Source organism: Sorex araneus, chromosome 6 (genome assembly GCF_027595985.1).
Source record: "Sorex araneus isolate mSorAra2 chromosome 6, mSorAra2.pri, whole genome shotgun sequence".
Classification (NCBI taxonomy): Eukaryota; Metazoa; Chordata; class Mammalia; order Eulipotyphla; family Soricidae; genus Sorex; species Sorex araneus.
Window position 1 is genome coordinate 162,959,013 of NC_073307.1, and position 16,659 is coordinate 162,975,671.

The following is a 16,659-nucleotide window of genomic DNA, read 5'->3' on the forward strand; positions in this document are numbered from 1 at the left end:
GCTTCCGGGAGGAGGGCAGCGGGTAACCCGGAAGCGGTCGGCAGTGCGGCGCTGTTTAAAGATGGCGGCGGAGGAACCTCAGCAGCAGAAGCAGGAGCCGCTGGGCAGCGACTCCGAAGGTACTGGCCGCGGCGGGGCCGCCCGGGACCGGCCGGCGGGAGCGATGTCGGGCCGCCCGTCCGCGAGGAGGCCCGGGGCAGGGCCGGCGGCGGCCGGGGGCGCAGCGCGCGGGCGGCCCCTGCCCCGGCCGCCGCCGCCGCCGCCTCCCCTCCCCCTCACAATGGAAGGAGTCGCCGCCGCGACCCCCGGACGGGCAGGCGAGCGGGGCGGGCCCGGACCTGCGGGCCCTGCCCTCTCCCGCGCGCCGGGGCGGGGCCTGTGCCGCCCCGCCCTCTCGGGCCCCCCCACCCCGCCCGGGCTCCCGGGGCCCGGCGCGCCCCGCCGGCTCCTAGGCCCCGGCCCGGCCTCCGCCTCCCCCGGCGCGGTCCGCGCCCGGCCCCCGGGGCGTCGAGTGACGCCGGGCCGCGGAGCACAAAGGCCCGGGCGGGCCGCTCGGGATGCGGCGGCGGGCGAAGGGCCGGGAGCGGGGCCGGGGCGCTCGGCCCCGTTTCCGGTCGAGCCCCCTCTTCTGGCCTTGCAGCCCCGGAGCGGCCGCCGGGCCATTGTCTGCGGAGACGCCGGCCGGGCCCGGCCGCTCCGCTCCCGCCCGGGACTCGGGCCCCGGCGCCCGCCGGTAGCGTCGGGGTCGCGCCCCCAGGGTCCGGCCCGGAAAGGCCGGGGCCCGCGCACGCCCCTTCTGCCCGCATCCTCCGAGGATGGCGAGCCCCGGCCCCGCCTCGCGGAGCTCGGGCGTCCGACTAGCGGGAGCGGGGGGCCGGGAGCCCCGCCGCGGGCCCCGCTCTCTTCTGGGCTCCTGGAAGTTCGCCTCCGAGGCACACCCCCCTCTCCCGAGGACCGCCCCCTGCTGGGAGCTGGCGGGCCCGCGGAGCGGTGGGCTCCGGCTCTGGCCGTGACCTCCACTGCCCACTCCTGGTGACCTTGAGCCCCAGGCTCAGCCTTTGCGGTGCTGCCCGTAGATCGGGCGCCCCTGCGAGTGAATGGAGTAAGCGCGGCCGCCGGGAAACTCTCCCGCAGCCCCGGACTCGGCCTCCTCGGCGACTCCCCAGGAGACCTGCCCGCCCCGCTCCGTCCAGCACCCCCCACGGCTGCTGGGAAGCGAGGCGAAAAGCAGGGCAGAAAGGAGGCCCGGGAGCCCGAGGAACACGTCTTGGCGGTGACCCCGCCATCCCTAACATGGTCCTATGTGTATGATTCGGGAGCCTGCTGGAGGAGCCTGGGGGTGTGCAGTGAGTGCCAGGGATCGAACCCAGGGCCTCGGGTTCATATGCTTTACCCTTTGGCCACATCCCTACCCCCATCCCCATTTAAAAAATGAGGCATGGCCAGGAGGGTCTTTCATGAGGTTGGCAAAGTAGGTGTGGCCCGTGCGCCCCCAGACTCAGGCGCCCCAGCTCAGGCTCTGCCCCCCCACCTTCCCGCGGGCCTGCCGTCCAACACCGCCTGTTTCCTCCCGGCAGGTGTTAACTGTCTTGCCTATGATGAAGCCATCATGGCCCAGCAGGACCGAATTCAGCAAGAGGTGAGGGACCTTGCCCAAGGCCTGTGCTTTGTCCCCACTTTGGAAGCCCCCTCCTCTCCGAGTTGTGCAGGGCTCTGGATGCCTTCACGGGGTCTGTGTGCTGCAGGGGCGGGTCCTGGGCCTGGTGGGCGGAGCCTGATGCCTTGGTTCCCCCCCACCCTGCCCGCAGATCGCTGTGCAGAACCCCCTGGTATCCGAGCGCCTGGAACTCTCTGTCCTGTACAAGGAGTACGCCGAGGACGATAACATCTACCAGCAGAAGATCAAGGTGGGCTGGGTCGCGGGGAGGGGGGACGCCTCTGGTGGCTCTTGGCTCGGACCCTGGAATCTGCAGCTGGAGGCGCCCGCAGCTCCTTCCCTTTGTCGGAGCCTAAAGTTTCTGCCTGTGGGGGACGGGCTGGGAGCTGGGGGGAGGTGTCGGGGGTGGGGGGCTGTCTGGTTCCCCGGTGGGGCGCATGGGACTGGGGCATATGGCAGGAATGGGGTTCCCAGACACCTGCTAGGCCCTGCAGCCCCCCTTCAGTCCCAGGGAAGTCCTTACCCGGCCCTTCCTCCCCAGCCGGGGCTCAGCAATGTGACTCTCCCAAGTATGTGATGTGTAGACGCCCCCCCCCCAAAGGAGGGGCCTTTGGAGCTCCTGCCCTGGGGTCAGGCTGCTGAGCTGACACAGCCCTTCCGGGTGACAGTGGCGAGTGGCACGTCGCTGGTCACAGGAAGCCCGGGAAGTCCCAGGGGCTCCAGGAAGGGGCCGGCCCTGCGTTTGCTGCTGGATCTTTTTCCAAACCCAGCCTGAGCGCACTCGCGCTTTGCACACCGGGCAGGGGCCACGCGCCATGCGTGCCGGCCAGCGCTGTGCCTGTGGGGACTGAGCCAGGGCCCGCCAGCCTGCCCCAGGCTTGGGTTCTGTCAGCAAGCCAGGGCCCCGGCTCTGGGGCAGCTGACTCCTTGCTCCCGGCCCCTCTGCCCAACTTGGGCTTTGGGCGGCAGGACGGGGCAGGTGGGCTCACACAGCCGTGCTCGGGGCGGCTCCTGGAGCTGCCGGGACCGGATGGGGCTTGGCCTGCCCTCGGCGCGTTCTGCGGGGGGCCGCTGCCGTCTGGTCTCTCACGCAGGAAGGTGCAGCTCGAGGCAGGCGGCCGGGCTGGGGGCCGCGCTCTGTGCCTGGCACACAGCCTGCGCGAGCAGGCCGAGTGGCAGGGAGCCCACGCCAGGGCCGCCTGGCACCCGCGGTCACACCGCCCACCGAAATGGCCTGGCCGGGCGCTGGGGCCCTGGCTGCGGCTCGTGCTTCACTGCGCGGCCCGTCTCACGCCCCCACTGTGCCGGCCCGCCCTCCCTGGGGCACCCGAGCAGGCCCGGGTGACTCCACCCTGGGCAGCGCGCCCACCAGGGTCCTGGGGTGGCGGGGGAGGCCGGCGGGCGCCCAGCCAGGCCGGCAGCTGCAGAGGCTTGTCCGCGCCAAGCGTGGGGCAGGGGCAAGTCGGAGCAGGCGCCACTGTGGCCCTGGGGCAAGAACCATCCAGACTGAGCCCGCTCGAGGGGCGGAGCTGGGGCAGGGAGGGGCTGGAGGCTGGAAGCAGCCAGGACAGCCCCAAGAGTGGCGGTCACTGGGGGCTTCAGGCGGGAGTGGGTGGGCCGAGGAGTTTGGGGGGGGGGGCCAGCAGAGCTAGTGGACAGTCTGAACAGCTGTTTGGACCCCAAGACGCAGGACACAGAAGCCGCCCCAGCCCCAGCGGGGCATCTGCTGCCTGTGGGCGCTGTGGACCAGGCGTTGTTCTGCCTCAGGAGGTGACATGGTGTCCTGAGGCAGGGCGGGGGCTGTGTGGGGTCACTTGCCAGCAGCAGGGGGAGGAGGGGTCTTTGGCCGCGGCACTCACCCCTTGGGTGGCAGCACCAGCCTCCAATTCCCTGGAGGAGGGTTTGACCCTCGGCCTGGGTTTCGGTGACCTGGACCCAACGGAACGCCCACTGGGATGGCACCGGGAAAGGGCCTGGCCTTAAAGTGGCAGCAGGCCTCGTGTTGACCCGCTGGTGGGCCTGGACCAGTGAGAAGAGAAAAGTGAGTGGTGGTGGAGGAGCAGGGGACCCGTAAGAACCCCAGGGACAGGCAGATGGATGGACACAAGGACCCGGGCAGAGGCCAGGGTGGATATGGCGTGGAAGCTGAGTGGGTCTTGGGGATAGCATGAAAGGCCACAGTCGGGAAGGTGGGCAGGGGTGTGAGAGGAAGGTGTGGGTTACCCTCCGCAGAGGGGAGGAAGGCGGGTGACAGCAGGGTGGCAGGTCAGGGTGGAGCTGTACCCCGGCCGTGCTGGGGAGTCGGGTGCTGGCTGCGCCCTCCCCGTGTGCACCCAGAACTGTCCCGGAGGCTTCACCAGAGACATACTGGGCAAGGACCAACTGACTCACTCGCCCCTTCTGGGGACCCGCCACTCCTAGTGATACTTAGGGGTCGCTGCAGGCCTCACATACGTGATCCCCCGAGCCACAGCCCTGCCCCTTGCTCTCCGTGTCCGCGGGCAGACAGTTGCTGTCGCCCCCACATCCAGTGCAGCAAGTGTGGTGTTCTGGGGGGCGCTGGGCGGGGGTTGCTAAGTGACTCCCATCAACCATGTTACCAGCCAGGGCCGCCGGCTGGCTGCCTGGACACGGGCTCGTCATCCTGCTAAGGTGACATCTTGGCCCATCCTGGCTCTGGCCTGATGGGAACGGATGTGGTGGGGCCTCTCTGCAGGACCTCCACAAAAAGTACTCGTACATCCGCAAGACCAGGCCCGACGGGAACTGCTTCTACCGTGCTTTCGGCTTCTCCCACTTGGAGGCGCTGCTGGATGACAGCAAGGAATTGCAGCGGTGAGGAAGCGGGGGGACCAGAGCGGGGGGGCTGCAGGGGCTCCCCGAAACCAGACCCTGGGGCCCTGCTCCGCGGCCACTGATCCCCCCGGGCCTGTCTCCCCATCCTCCAGGTTCAAGGCTGTGTCTGCCAAGAGCAAAGAGGACCTGGTGTCGCAGGGCTTCACCGAGTTCACGATCGAGGACTTCCACAACACGGTGAGCCGCGGGCCGGGCTGGGCCGGAGGGGGGCAGGCCGGGCCAGCTGGGCCGGCGCCCCTCCTCACTGGCCTTTGTCCCCTCCCCTGGGCGGCGGCAGTTCATGGACCTGATCGAGCAGGTGGAGAAGCAGACCTCGGTGGCCGACCTGCTGGCCTCCTTCAACGACCAGAGCACCTCCGACTACCTGGTGGTCTACCTGCGGCTGCTCACCTCGGGCTACCTGCAGCGGGAGAGCAAGTTCTTCGAGCACTTCATCGAGGGCGGGCGGACCGTCAAGGAGTTCTGCCAGCAGGTGCCCCCCCACCCCCGGGCCTGGGTGGGCGCGGGGCGGGGCGGGCGGGGGGCTCCCGCCAGGCCCTGACCGCCCTGTGCCGCAGGAGGTGGAGCCCATGTGTAAGGAGAGCGACCACATCCACATCATCGCGCTGGCGCAGGCCCTGCGGGTGTCCATCCAGGTGGAGTACATGGACCGCGGCGAGGGCGGCACCACCAACCCGCACGTCTTCCCCGAGGGCTCGGAGCCCAAGGTCTACCTTCTCTACCGGCCGGGACACTACGACATCCTCTACAAATAGGGCCCAGGCGCGCACGGAGGCTCCGGGGTTGTCAAGGGTCACACCCCCTGCCCCCCCGGCCCTGTCACTCCCTCCCACGTTTTATTAAAGGGGCGCTGGAGGTGACCCGTGTGTGTGTGTCCCTGCTGCCCGCCTGGCTGCTGTCTGGCTGCCCCCTCCCCTGCCCAGGGCGGGGCGTCTTGTGTCTTCCGCACCCCACCAGGAGCCGTTTTGAGGAGGCTAGGCCTCTTGGGGACCCTTCCTGGCTCAGTGGGGCTCCGCTTTCTCCCCGTCAGGCTTTCCCCCTTCTTAGCTGGCCCATGGGGCTTCCGATAGGTTTGGGGTGTTTCTGGAGGACTTGCCCAGGGACCCAGGACTCCCCAGTTTTCAAACTGCCCCTCAAAGGCCCCCCTCCACCCCTGCTTCCTGCCCACCCCCGGGGTCTGCATGGTGGAGGAGGCCTGGGTGGAGAGGGTGGCCTGGTGCTGGGGGAGCTGGCTCAGGGCAGGTGGAGGAGGATGTACCCCCAGGGGATGCCGGCCTGGTGGGGTGCATGGTCGACCCCCTGGGTCTGGGCAGGGTGTGCCAGCCCCCATACTCCCACCCCACCCCACCCTCTGCCTGTGCCTGCTTTGCACCCCCTCTGCTTGGCCACAGGCTCTGCATTGCCTTCACCTCTTCTCCCTCCCCCCAGCACATGTGGGGTCCCGGCCCCAGGCTGTGAGCTCCTTGGGGGCAGGCCTCAATAAACGTGATGTGCTGCCCACCTCTGCCGTGTGCCCGTGCCTCACCGCTCCCCCGCCCGCCGGGGGCTGTGGCCGCGCAGTGCTCACGGCATTGCTGGAACAAGTGATCTTTATTGGGGGCTCCTGAGGGCTGGGGTGCACGAGAGCCCTGGGCGGCAGGCCCAGGCCCGGCGCTGGCTCTGGCCTCCTCAGAGCTGGGAGCGAGGTCCGGCAGGCTCAGGGGAGTCTGAGGGCAGAAGGGAGCGGTCAGAGCAGGAGGGCGGCAGCCGTGGGCATCCCCGACCCTGCGTGGGGGTGAGCGGGCGCTGAGCGCGTGTTAGTGGGCAGTTAGTGCGCAGCCCCGGGAGGGCCGGGCCCCGCTTACCAGTCCTGGCCAGGGTGGGTGGCGGTACCTCAGGCTGGAAGGCAGAGGACAGTGAGAGCCGGCCCGGGGTGGGGAGGGGCAGGGGCGCGCGGTGGGTGGGCGTGGGGGCACGTACCCACAGGGAAGTAGTGCGGGAGCTTCTGCTGGTAGATGCTCTGGTCCTTCTCCAGAAACACGCAGATGATCAGCCGGTCCACCTGTGCGGGGGCTGCTTAGCTGTGGGCCGCTGTTCGGACCACACCTGGGGGTGCTCAGAGAGCATGCCAGGTGGTGTTTGGGGGACCAGACGGGGTGCCAGGGATTGAACCTGCCAGCTGATGGTCGCCCTGGCCCTTATCCCTTGTTTAGCCACGAAAATTACAAGCCACCTAAGCTATGCATTGGGTCCCCCTGCCTCCGCCTCAAGCCTGGAGCAGAAATGAGCTGCCCGGGAACAGGGCCACGCTGCACCCTCGTCCCAGCCCCCGAGTGCCCTGCCGCCCACCTCTCTGCCTGACCTCACCTTGTCCTTGTGCTGCTCCAGCCACTCGCGCAGTGTACTCAGTACGACGTCGGCTGCCTCCTCATTCGGGTATCCTGCCGGGGCGACCACAGTGAGACGCCAATAAGCTCCCCTGGCCGCTCCAGCTAGGCCCCGCCCAGCTCCTGGCTAGGCCACGCCCCTCACGCCCGGCCCCGCCTCAACGTCCTGAGCCCCGCCCAGCTCCCTGGCTAGGCCCCGCCCCGCCCCAACGTCTTGAGCTCCACCCAGCTCCCTGCTAGGCCACGTCCCTCAGCTCATCCCCGCCCCCAACGACCCCACCCAACTTCCTGCTAGGCCACGCCCTGAAATCCATAGTCACGCCCAGCTCCTGCTAGGCCCCGCCCCAAGCCAGGGCCAAGCCCAGCCCCCCGCCCCAGCACATCCTCAGGCACCTGCCTGATACCCTGTGGCTCTTTTCCTTACTTACCGAACACGCCGGTGGAGATGCAGGGGAACGCCTGGGACGGGGGGAGGGGAGAAGAAAGAGAGGGGATCAGGGTCACTCTCCGCCGCGGCCCGAGTGGCAGGGCTTCAGCCCCCACCCGCACCCCCTCACCGCGGAGCGGAGCCGGTGCTCCAACAGCAGGTCCAGGCTCCTCAGGTAGCAGCTGCGGAGCTCGGCGGCCTGGCTGTCGCTGGGCGCGCCGTGGGCGATGGGCCCCACCGTGTGGATGACATCTGCCGGGGAGGGCAACAGGCTCAGGCCGGCCAGGGCCCTGCAGGGGACAAGACTCCAGCCCTCCCTCCCGTGGGCACGCGCACGGTTGTGTTCCGCAGCAAAATCCACACCTTTGGCAGACACCCGCACTGGCATGGGGCCCCTCCGGACAGGCCAAGGGCGCTGTCCCTTCTCTTGGGGCCTCCCTTCAGAGCCCCAGCCCACCCCAGCCTCCAGGCACCCGCTCAGAGCAAGAAGCCGGTCCTGGGCACTGGGGCTTTAGAGGCGCCCGTGAGACAGCCGCTGGTAATCCCGTGGGGTCTGGACCCCTAGCCCCCAATCACGTCGTGTCCCCCGCTCACACTTGGCAGGCAGCCGGTAGCCGCAGGTGATCTTGGCCTCGCCAGTCTCGCAGCTCTGCAGGGTCCGGCATTCCTCAGTGAGCAGGGGTCCCGCGGCCCGGTGGATGCAGCCGTCCACTATGGGCGAGCGGCCAGTCAGTGGGCGCTAGGATCCCCGCGGCCGGCAGGGGGCGCGCGCGGCCGCGCCGGGCCGCCGCCCGCGGGGTCCTTCCCGGGAGGCGCCCAGCAGGTGCCCCTCTCCAGGTGCCACCAGTCCGCCCGCGCGGCTGCGCACCTCCGGGCGCGGGCCCCGGCGCCGCAGGTGGCTCGGGCCTCGCCCTGCTCCTTAACGAGCCCGGCCGCCTCGTTAGCGCGTCGGGTTTAATTGGGTCCCGGCCAGGGCTTGTTGGCAAGGCTGGGGCCTCGCGGGCGGCCCTGGGGACCCCTGGGGACCCCGGTGCAGATCAACAACAACTCGGGCGCGGGGCAGGGGGGAGCCCAGGGGCGAGGCTGCAGCGGCCCAGCGGGAGCAGCCGCGAGGCACCCGCCAGGGGTCAAGTTGGGGCGCGCCTCTTGGCAAGTCCTTGCTCCTCTCCACGGATGCTTCTGGAACAGTGGGGTGGCAACTCCTCCGGGCCGGAGGACTGGCACGGGTTGTTTCTCTGCGCCCCACCCCACCCCGACTTCCTACACACCCCAGCTCCGAGCCAGCAGCTCCCAGGAACCAGCTGTGGGGACGCACCAGGGCGTCCCCCACCCCTCATATTCCCATTTCACGGGTCTGCCCACCGAGGCTCCCCCGGGCCACAGTCCCACTGGCAGGGGCCCGGTGACACTGGATTTTACCCCGTAGAGGGTGCCAGGGCTGGGAGTGGGTGGGCAAGGCTGGGGTGCCCTGCGCGGGGCTCTAGCCTCTCCTGTCCCTCCCCCACCACATCTGGCCCTGCACCCCAGTCTCCGGCTCAGCACCCCACTTCCTCCGCCCCAGTCTCTGGCTCAGCACCCCGCTCTTCTAACCCAGTCCCCAGCTCAGCACCCCGCTCTTCGAACCCAGTCCCCAGCCCAGCACCCCGCTCTTCGAACCCAGTCCCCAGCCCAGCACCCCGCTCTTCGAACCCAGTCCCCAGCCCAGCACCCCGCTCTTCTAACCCAGTCCCCAGCTCAGCACCCCGCTCTTCTAACCCAGTCCCCAGCCCAGCACCCCGCTCTTCGAACCCAGTCCCCAGCCCAGCACCCCGCTCTTCTAACCCAGTCCCCAGCTCAGCACCCCGCTCTTCTAACCCAGTCCCCAGCCCAGCACCCCACTTCCTCTGCCTCTGGCTTCTCCGTGGGCTCGAGTTTCGGCCTCAACCATCTTTGTTTTGTTTGTTTTGGGGCCACACCCCGAGGTCTGGGGACGAAGCCCAGGACAGATGGGTCCTTCCAGCATCTTCCTGGCTCCTTCCCACCGCCGGGCTCAGGGCCCCAGAGGTCTCTACCCACCACAGCTCCCAAGACATTGCTCTCTCTTTCCGGGCCTCAGGAAAGAAACTGGCACCGAGAGGGTGAGACCTGCCCCCGGGACACAGCGCGCAGCCGCCTGCCGCCTCCCGCTCTCGCACCTCCTACAGCGGGGCTCGGGGTGCAGGCTGGGTGTCCCACCCCACGGCTGATGCCCCCTCCACCCAGTCCCTGGCCCCTCCCGGGGTGGGGGGGTCATCCGCGCTGTCCCAGGGGCTCCCAGATAGGCTGTTACCCCCGCTTGGAGGCCCCCAGTCCCCTTGTCTGGGGGGAGGGGGGTCTGGGTCACCCAGCTGCATTCCAGAAAGCTGGGGGGGGCAGGGAGGGTGCGCCCCGGGTCCCAGAGGTGGGAGCAGGGGCTCCTGGGGTGCCATTCCCGGTTTAGGGTGCTGTAATATTCATGAAGGGGAGATGAGATATTTAAATTTATTCAGCAATAAACGCCCTCAATGGGGCGCATTCCTCACACTAAACAAACAAGCCGGCCTGGGCTGATGAATTATTTACTGGGCGTGGGGCAGTCGGTCGCTCCCCAGAACCCCCCCTGCTGACCCCTCACTTCCCTGGGCTCTGGAGCAGGAGCCACCTCTGAGATAAGCTGAGGGGACCCCACACCTGCCCCCTCATGGGACAGATGCAGTCAGCTGGGATGCGGAGTCCCTGGGTGCTGGGGACCCCAGAGAGGGGGCACGGGGCACGGCAGCTTGGGGTACAGGGGCTCTGGCCTCTCACAAGTTCACTGGCGCTCCCTCCAGACCCCCTACTCCTTTGCTCGCTCACAGCCTCTCTGTGACTCAGTTTCCCTCCCATCCCCCCCGTAGAATCACAGACCTCTACATCTGACCTGAGTGCTTAGTGGCTGTCCCCTGAGGGCCTGGCACCTTCTCACACCATGACCTCATTTTCCCCTCCTTTTTTTGGGGGGGCCCCACCCACCAGTGCTCAGGCTTACTCCTGGCTCTGTGCTCAGAGATCACTGCGGGGCAGGCCAGTGCGTCCCCACACATCGCCCCCTTGCACAGGTGGGCCAGCGAGCCTCAGACCCAGAGCGGGAAGACAGCTCTGTCCTCAGGCTGGGACCCCAGCCCTGGGAGGGGACGCGCCCCTGAGGGGCCCCAGGCAGGAGGGCGGGGCAGAGGGTGTGAGGGGCTGGAGGGGGGCTGCACCCTGGCCCTGGGGACCCCTCCTCAGTGACTCGGGGTCCTTGGAAGGCACCTGCAGAGAAAGGCCAACTGCCGGCCCAGAGCACCAGACTGAGAGTCCGTGAGGGTGCCGCAGCTGCGCCCCAGGCGAGAGCCCTCTGTGGGGGCGGGGGGGCTCCCCAGGCCCCCGTCGCTGGGCGCCCCGGAGAAGACGGGTAGGAGACAGCACCGCAGTGTGAGCTGAAATTCATTAGGGGCGCGAGGCTCCTTAAGCGGGGACTGAAAACATTAGGGCTTCATTATGTACACAAGGCAGCGCCGTTCATCACGGAAATCACTCCCGATGTTAGAGTCCCGCGGCAGCCTCCCCACGCCCGGCCCAGCCCACTGCTCGGGGTCTCAGTGTCCCCCTACGTGAAATGGAGCCGCGCCCATGGCCCCACACGTGTGTCCCACCACATCAGCTGGGCACTGAGACTCTGGGAAAAGGCCTCAGGCCCAAGCCAGACCTGGGCGGCCTGCAGCTTCCACTCAGTGGGGGGGGGACCCCCTGCCAATGGGGGAGGGACGTCACAGTCCTGACACAGAGGGACAGAGCTGGGCTGGGGGTGGGGGCGTGGGCGCTGGGTCCAGGCTGGGCAGACTCCCTGGAGGAGGTGGCATCTGAGCAGTGCCTGGAAGACAGAAAGGAGGAGGGGGCAGGACCCCTCACTGCAGCCTATCCCCCCCTGAGGCTCCCCCAGACCACTCCAGCCTGGACAGGGTGGCACTGGACACGTTTTAGGGGCTGCCTGGTAGTTCCCTGGGGCCACCAGCTTCCTTTGTGGGGGCCACAGGGTCACAGCTTGGGGAAGCAGAGAGCAGAACTTTCTGGAACCTTCCCTGGGCTGGTGCAGGGAAGTAATTGAAGAGTAGCAGAGGCAGAGGTGGAGGACGGGGGGGGGGCAGAGAGGGAGAGAAAAAAGAGAGAGAGAGAGGGGAAGAGAGAGGGGAGAGGGGGCTGGAGCGATAGCACAGCGGGTAGGGCGTTTGCCTTGCACGCGGCCGACCCGGGTTCGATTCCCAGCATCCCATATGGTCCCCTGAGCACCGCCAGGGGTGATTCCTGAGTGCATGAGCCAGGAGTGACCCAAAAAGCAAAAAAAAAAAAAAAAAAGAGAGAGAAAGAGATAGAGAGAAGAGAGGGGTGAGGGGGAGAGAGGGGGCGAGGGGGTTAGGGGGGCGGAGAACTGGCCCCAAAGAGAGGAAGAGCCAAGGAGCGAGGGCGACAGGCGACAGAGCTGAGGAATGAGGCAGAGACGGATCCCGAGTTGACACAGAGATGGAGACAGAGACGAGAGATGCAGAGACAGCTACAGAGACAGGAATGGAAGTTTGCGTTGGGAGCTGGCCGGGTGCAGGCCAGGGCTCCCCAGGACGCGGCCGGACACCCCCTGCCTGCGTGCCCGCCGGGGCATCTGATGGCGTGCAATGCCCAACTGACCAGGGGGTGAGCAGCGGAGGGGGTGCCAGGGCCCCGAGAGGCCACACAGGGCCCCCAGCAGCGGGGGGGGGGGCGGGGGGGGCAGGAGAGGTGGCGGCGTGGGACCCGGGGTGCCAGCCGGCGGGAGAGCTGGGGGGGCAGCCCTGATGGGCCCGAATTAACGTGTCACTCCAGTGTGGCTGCGGCGGGCGCGGCCAGGATTTAGATGAATAATTGAAACGCTCGGGCACATTTATTATCCCTTTAGTGCAACAGTGGCAGAGAAAGACAAGGGGTAATTGAAAAAACGCGCACAAATCTCGGCAGCAGCCGCGGCTCCGGCGGGGAAACGTTTCAGGCCTGGTCACCGGGAAGGGCCGGGGCAGGCCCTGTCAGCCGCTGATTTAGGACTCAACTCCTGCTTACCAAACAGTCAGGGAGTGTTTGCAACGTCTCCCCCGTGGCCAGTAACAGGCCGGGAGGGGCTCGGGGACCCCAGGCCTGGGGTGTGGCCCCTGACCTCTCTCCACCACAGACCCTGGGCCTGCTCAGGGCCTCTGCACCTACTGAACTCCTATTCAACCTTCAGGACCCGAGCCAAATGCCCCTATGGTGCATGGAGGTTTCTAAGCAGGCTGGGTCTCTCTGGGACTGGCACCAAATCCTGAGTCCTAGTGTTTGGTACAAGTATAACCCCCACCCTGAGCCCAGGGAAGGAAGGGGATAGAAGGGTCCCCCAAGGCTCACCGTGGGGCCAGAATCATATCTGGCCTAAGAGTCTTGTGGAGAGTGTTGGGTTTTTTTTTTTGTTTTTTTTTTTTTTGGCTTTTTGGGTCACACCTGGCGATGCACAGGGGTTACTCCTGGCTCTGCATTCAGGAATTACTCCTGGCAGTGCTCAGGGGACCCTATGGGATGCTGGGAATCGAACCCAGGTTGGCTGCGTGCGAGGCAAACGCCCTCCCCGCTGTGCTATCGCTCCAGCCCCTTTGTGGATAGTGTCGAGGTAAGTAGAAGGCCTGGACCCTGGGCAAGGTCTTGGGGTGCCTGCCAGCACCCCTAGGAGCCACACCAAGGCCGAGCGCACCCCACACTCCCTTCCCTGTGCCCCAGAAACTGCAGTTTTCTTCCACTGGACACCCCCACCCCATCACACAGGGGGCTGCAGACTGGAACCCACGAGCCTGTCTTTGCCAGAACACCCCCCCACCAGGCTCCCCACGCTTGCCTTCTGCCTGTCCCCCTCCCTCGGCAGGGCCAGCCGTGGGGTGCGGCTGACGCCCCCTGAACAGAGTGGCAGCACTCTGGGGGCGCAGAGCGTGGGATGGGGGGGCTGGTGCCTCCTCGCATCTGGCCCAGATGGGGTTGAACCCCAGCACCACCAGCAGGGGTCACTCCCAAGCACCTCCAAATGTGGGTCCCTCCAAAAAAGCAAGTACGTGGGGCTCAATGCAGAAGGTCACACAGTGGGGGGGCAGGAGAATGGGGCTGGGGAATGCGGGGGTGAGTGGGGGCGGGGGTGAGTGGGGGATGGACGTGGGGAGGAGCCTGGGGGCCACATGGTTACACAGGGTGGGGACCCAGCCCCCCCTCTCAGGCAGGTCCGGGATGAATGTCAGATGCATGGGGTGAGGGCGATAGGGGTCAGAGGTCACCCAGAGTCTGGGGTGGGTCTCCGGGCGTCCCCGTCACGTCAGCCCCGTGACAGCCCCTTCGAGCTCTCGGCAGCTCCGTGAACCCTGCCTGGCTCCAGGAGGCCGGCCTCGGGGTCCCCTTCCTCCCGGGGCTACCCCTGTCTCTCTGTCTCCGTGTGCGGGACAGGTGGCTATCCGGGGTGTCCCTCGGGTGTCCCCAAGGCCCCGACCACGTCACACGCGGGCCCTGGGCCCTGACGGAGCCATGTCCCCAGCCCGCCGGGCACCGAGGGCCACCGAGTCCAGCTGCAGGGACACAGTGGGCGGGGGCAGGAGCGAGGTTCCTCGAGCCGGGGAGGGGCCTGGGGGGACAGCATCGGGCGATGGGGGAGTCTGAGAGGGGGCCCGGGGTGGGCCGTGGGGAGGCCCCTGGCTGGGGCTCTGAGCTGGGGTGGGGGGCCTGGGCAGGCTCTGAGCAGGAGCAGCCGCTGAAACACACCCCCGGCCCCTGCCTCCGCCTGGGGCCACGCCCCTCACCCCCCAACCCCCCCCAAGTCCCCCAAGCCCCCCACGTCCTCAGTCCTCTTCTTCAGGCCCCCATCCCACTTCTCCAGCCGTGACCCAGCCCAGGGCCTGTGTCTTTCCAGGAGCTTCCCTCATGCCCATCAGGGGCTCCTCACTGAACCCCCAGAGAGGACCCCCCCTCCCCGGGCCAGGGCGGGCCTGGGCAGGCAGAAGGACCCCGGCTCCCCGCCTGGTTGCGGCTGAGTGGACAAAGGATGGCGTGGACAGGGCCCCGGTCCACCACCAGGGCAGGCTCTGGCAGAGGGTCCCTGCGGGGCCCGTCCGCACCCCCCATTCCTTTCACCGAGGCTGTTATTTCGGGGCCACACCCGGCGGTGCTCAGGGCTCACTCCTGGGGAACTCGAGGAACCCAGGCCAGCCGCATGCCAGGCAAGCGCCTCCCCGCTGAGTGACATCTGGGGGGGGCCCCCGGAGGCCCCCCACTGGGGACGTGGCTGTGACCTCTACGCCGGGGAGAACGGAGTGGGGGAGCCAGTCGCAACTGCAAACAGCCCCCCCGCCGCTGGTCACCGCAGGCTCTTAGCTGCTCTCACTTACTCCAGACCTCTGCTGCCCCTGTTACTCGTCCCCCTTTTAAAACCTGGCCTGGGCCCCGCCGCGCTGAGTAAACAGGGCCCTGGGATTTATCCCGCAGCGCATTAACCCCTGCCCCCCGCCTCACCAATCACCCGCCTCCGACAGCGGGCAGCGCTGCCAAGGGGGCGGCCCCCCGGGCGGGGCTGGCCAGGGGCTCGCGTCATGGGGGGCATGTCTGCCTTGGTGGCAGATTCGCCTCAAACGCTGATCCCCCCCCCCCACGCACCCCTGTTTTGTGGTTTGTGGCTGTGAACAGTCACCAGATCCGGGAGAGGCTCAGGGGCTGGAGAGGTGCCAGGCGCACGCTTGAGGCCCTGAGTTCGATCCCAGCCGAGCACTGCTGGGGCTGAGCACTGCGCTGGCAGCCAAGACCCCCGCGGGGTGGGGTACTAGGGGGGCAGCTTCCGGGTCCCCTGAGAAGTGCTGGGGAAGCAGGAAATAAAAAAGTCCCAGACATTAACATGCCAGCACTCATTTTTTTTTTTTTGGTTTTTGGGTCACACCCGGCGATGCACAGGGGTTACTCCTGGCTCATGCACTCAGGAATCACCCCTTGCTGTGCTCAGGGGACCATATGGGATGCTGGGAATCGAACCCGGTTCGACCGCGTGCAAGGCAAATGCCCTGCTCACTGTGCTATCGCTCCAGCCCCTCTTTTTTTTTTTCTTTTCTGCTTTTTTGGGGTCTCACCCGGCGATGCTCAGGGGTTACTCCTGGCTCTGCACTCAGGAATTACCCATGGCAGTGCTCGGGGCACCATACAGGATGCTGGGGATCGAACCCAGGTTGGCTGCATGCCAGGCAAACGCCCTACCCGCTGTGCTACCGCTCCGGCCCCGTGCCAGCACTCTTGGGGTGTAACTTTGAGTGAGCCCCAGTGTCACGGCCCTGGTCTGGCTGTCTCGAGGCGTGGCGTGTCTGAGGGCGCCAGGGTCACTTTCCCAGAGCACTCTGGCCACTTTTTTTTTTTTTTTGCTTTTTGGGTCACACCCAGCGATGCTCAGGGGTTCCTCCTGGCTCTGCACTCAGGAATTACTCCTGGCAGTGCTCGGGGGACCCTATGGGATGCTGGGGATCGAACCCAGGTCGGCTGCATGCAAGGCAAACGCCCTACCCGCTGTGCTATCACTCCGGCCCCAGGCCACTTTCTTTCTGTTTGTTTGTTTTGTTTTGAGGCCAAACCTGGAGATGCTCAGGGGTTACTCCTGACTTGAAACTCAGGGCTTAGTCCTGGCGAGGCTGGGGGGATCACAGGGGGTGCCGGAGAGCAAACTGGGGTCGGCCACATCCAAGGCAAGTCCCTGCCCACTGTACTCGTGCTCCGGACCTTTCTCCCTTTCATTTTATTTAAAACAATTTATTTTTGTTTTTGCTTTTGGGTCACACCCAGCCAGGCTCTGTGCTCAGGGGTCACTCCGGGCAGTGCTTGGGGGGACTGTATGGGATGCTGGGGATTGAACCCGGGTCAGCCACATTCAAGGCAAGCGCCCTCCCCACTGTATTATCTCTCCTACCCCTAAATATTCTTTTTTTTTTTTTCCGCTTTTTGGGTCACACTCAGTGATGCTCAGGGGTTACTCCTGGCTCTGTGCTCAGGAATTACTCCTGGCGGTGGTTGGGGGGCCATATGGGATGCTGGGGATTGAATCCGGGTCAACCGCATGCAGGGCAAACGCCTTCCCACTGTACTATCGCTCCAGCCCCGTTTCTAAAATTTTTAGCACTGTAGCACTGTCGTCCTATTCATCGATTTGCTCCAGCGGGCACCAGTAATGTCTCCATGGTAAGACTTGTTGTTACTGTTTTTGGCAAATCGAATACGCCACGGGGTAGCTTGCCAGGCTCTGTCGTGCAGGCGGGATACTCTCGGTAGCTTGTCGG

At 66.8% G+C, this 16,659-nt stretch overlaps 2 protein-coding genes across 4 annotated transcripts in view; one reads left to right on the top strand and one right to left on the bottom strand.

The window, feature by feature from the left end:
• On the top strand, positions 1-6,015 carry OTUB1 (OTU deubiquitinase, ubiquitin aldehyde binding 1). The gene is made up of 7 exons (XM_055143131.1): positions 1-119; positions 1,578-1,639; positions 1,809-1,907; positions 4,374-4,492; positions 4,606-4,690; positions 4,791-4,985; positions 5,071-6,015. The coding sequence occupies exons 1-7, from the start codon at positions 62-64 to the stop codon at positions 5,266-5,268; spliced, it is 816 nt and encodes a 271-aa protein (XP_054999106.1). The 5' UTR covers positions 1-61; the 3' UTR covers positions 5,269-6,015.
• MACROD1 (mono-ADP ribosylhydrolase 1) overlaps positions 5,356-16,659 on the bottom strand; it is a 93,144-nt gene continuing 81,840 nt past the window's right edge. Inside the window, exons 5-11 of one of the 3 annotated variants that reach the window (XM_055143130.1) lie at positions 7,901-8,017; positions 7,437-7,558; positions 7,308-7,338; positions 6,860-6,933; positions 6,473-6,554; positions 6,358-6,391; positions 5,356-6,277 (exon numbers count right to left, since the gene is read on the bottom strand). In XM_055143130.1, coding sequence (XP_054999105.1) covers positions 6,387-6,391; positions 6,473-6,554; positions 6,860-6,933; positions 7,308-7,338; positions 7,437-7,558; positions 7,901-8,017 — 431 coding nt within the window. In that variant the 3' untranslated portion in view covers positions 5,356-6,277; positions 6,358-6,386. The remainder of the gene's footprint in view (positions 6,278-6,357; positions 6,392-6,472; positions 6,555-6,859; positions 6,934-7,307; positions 7,339-7,436; positions 7,559-7,900; positions 8,018-16,659) is intronic. The other 2 variants (XM_055143129.1, XM_055143128.1) reach the window with 2 other exon arrangements.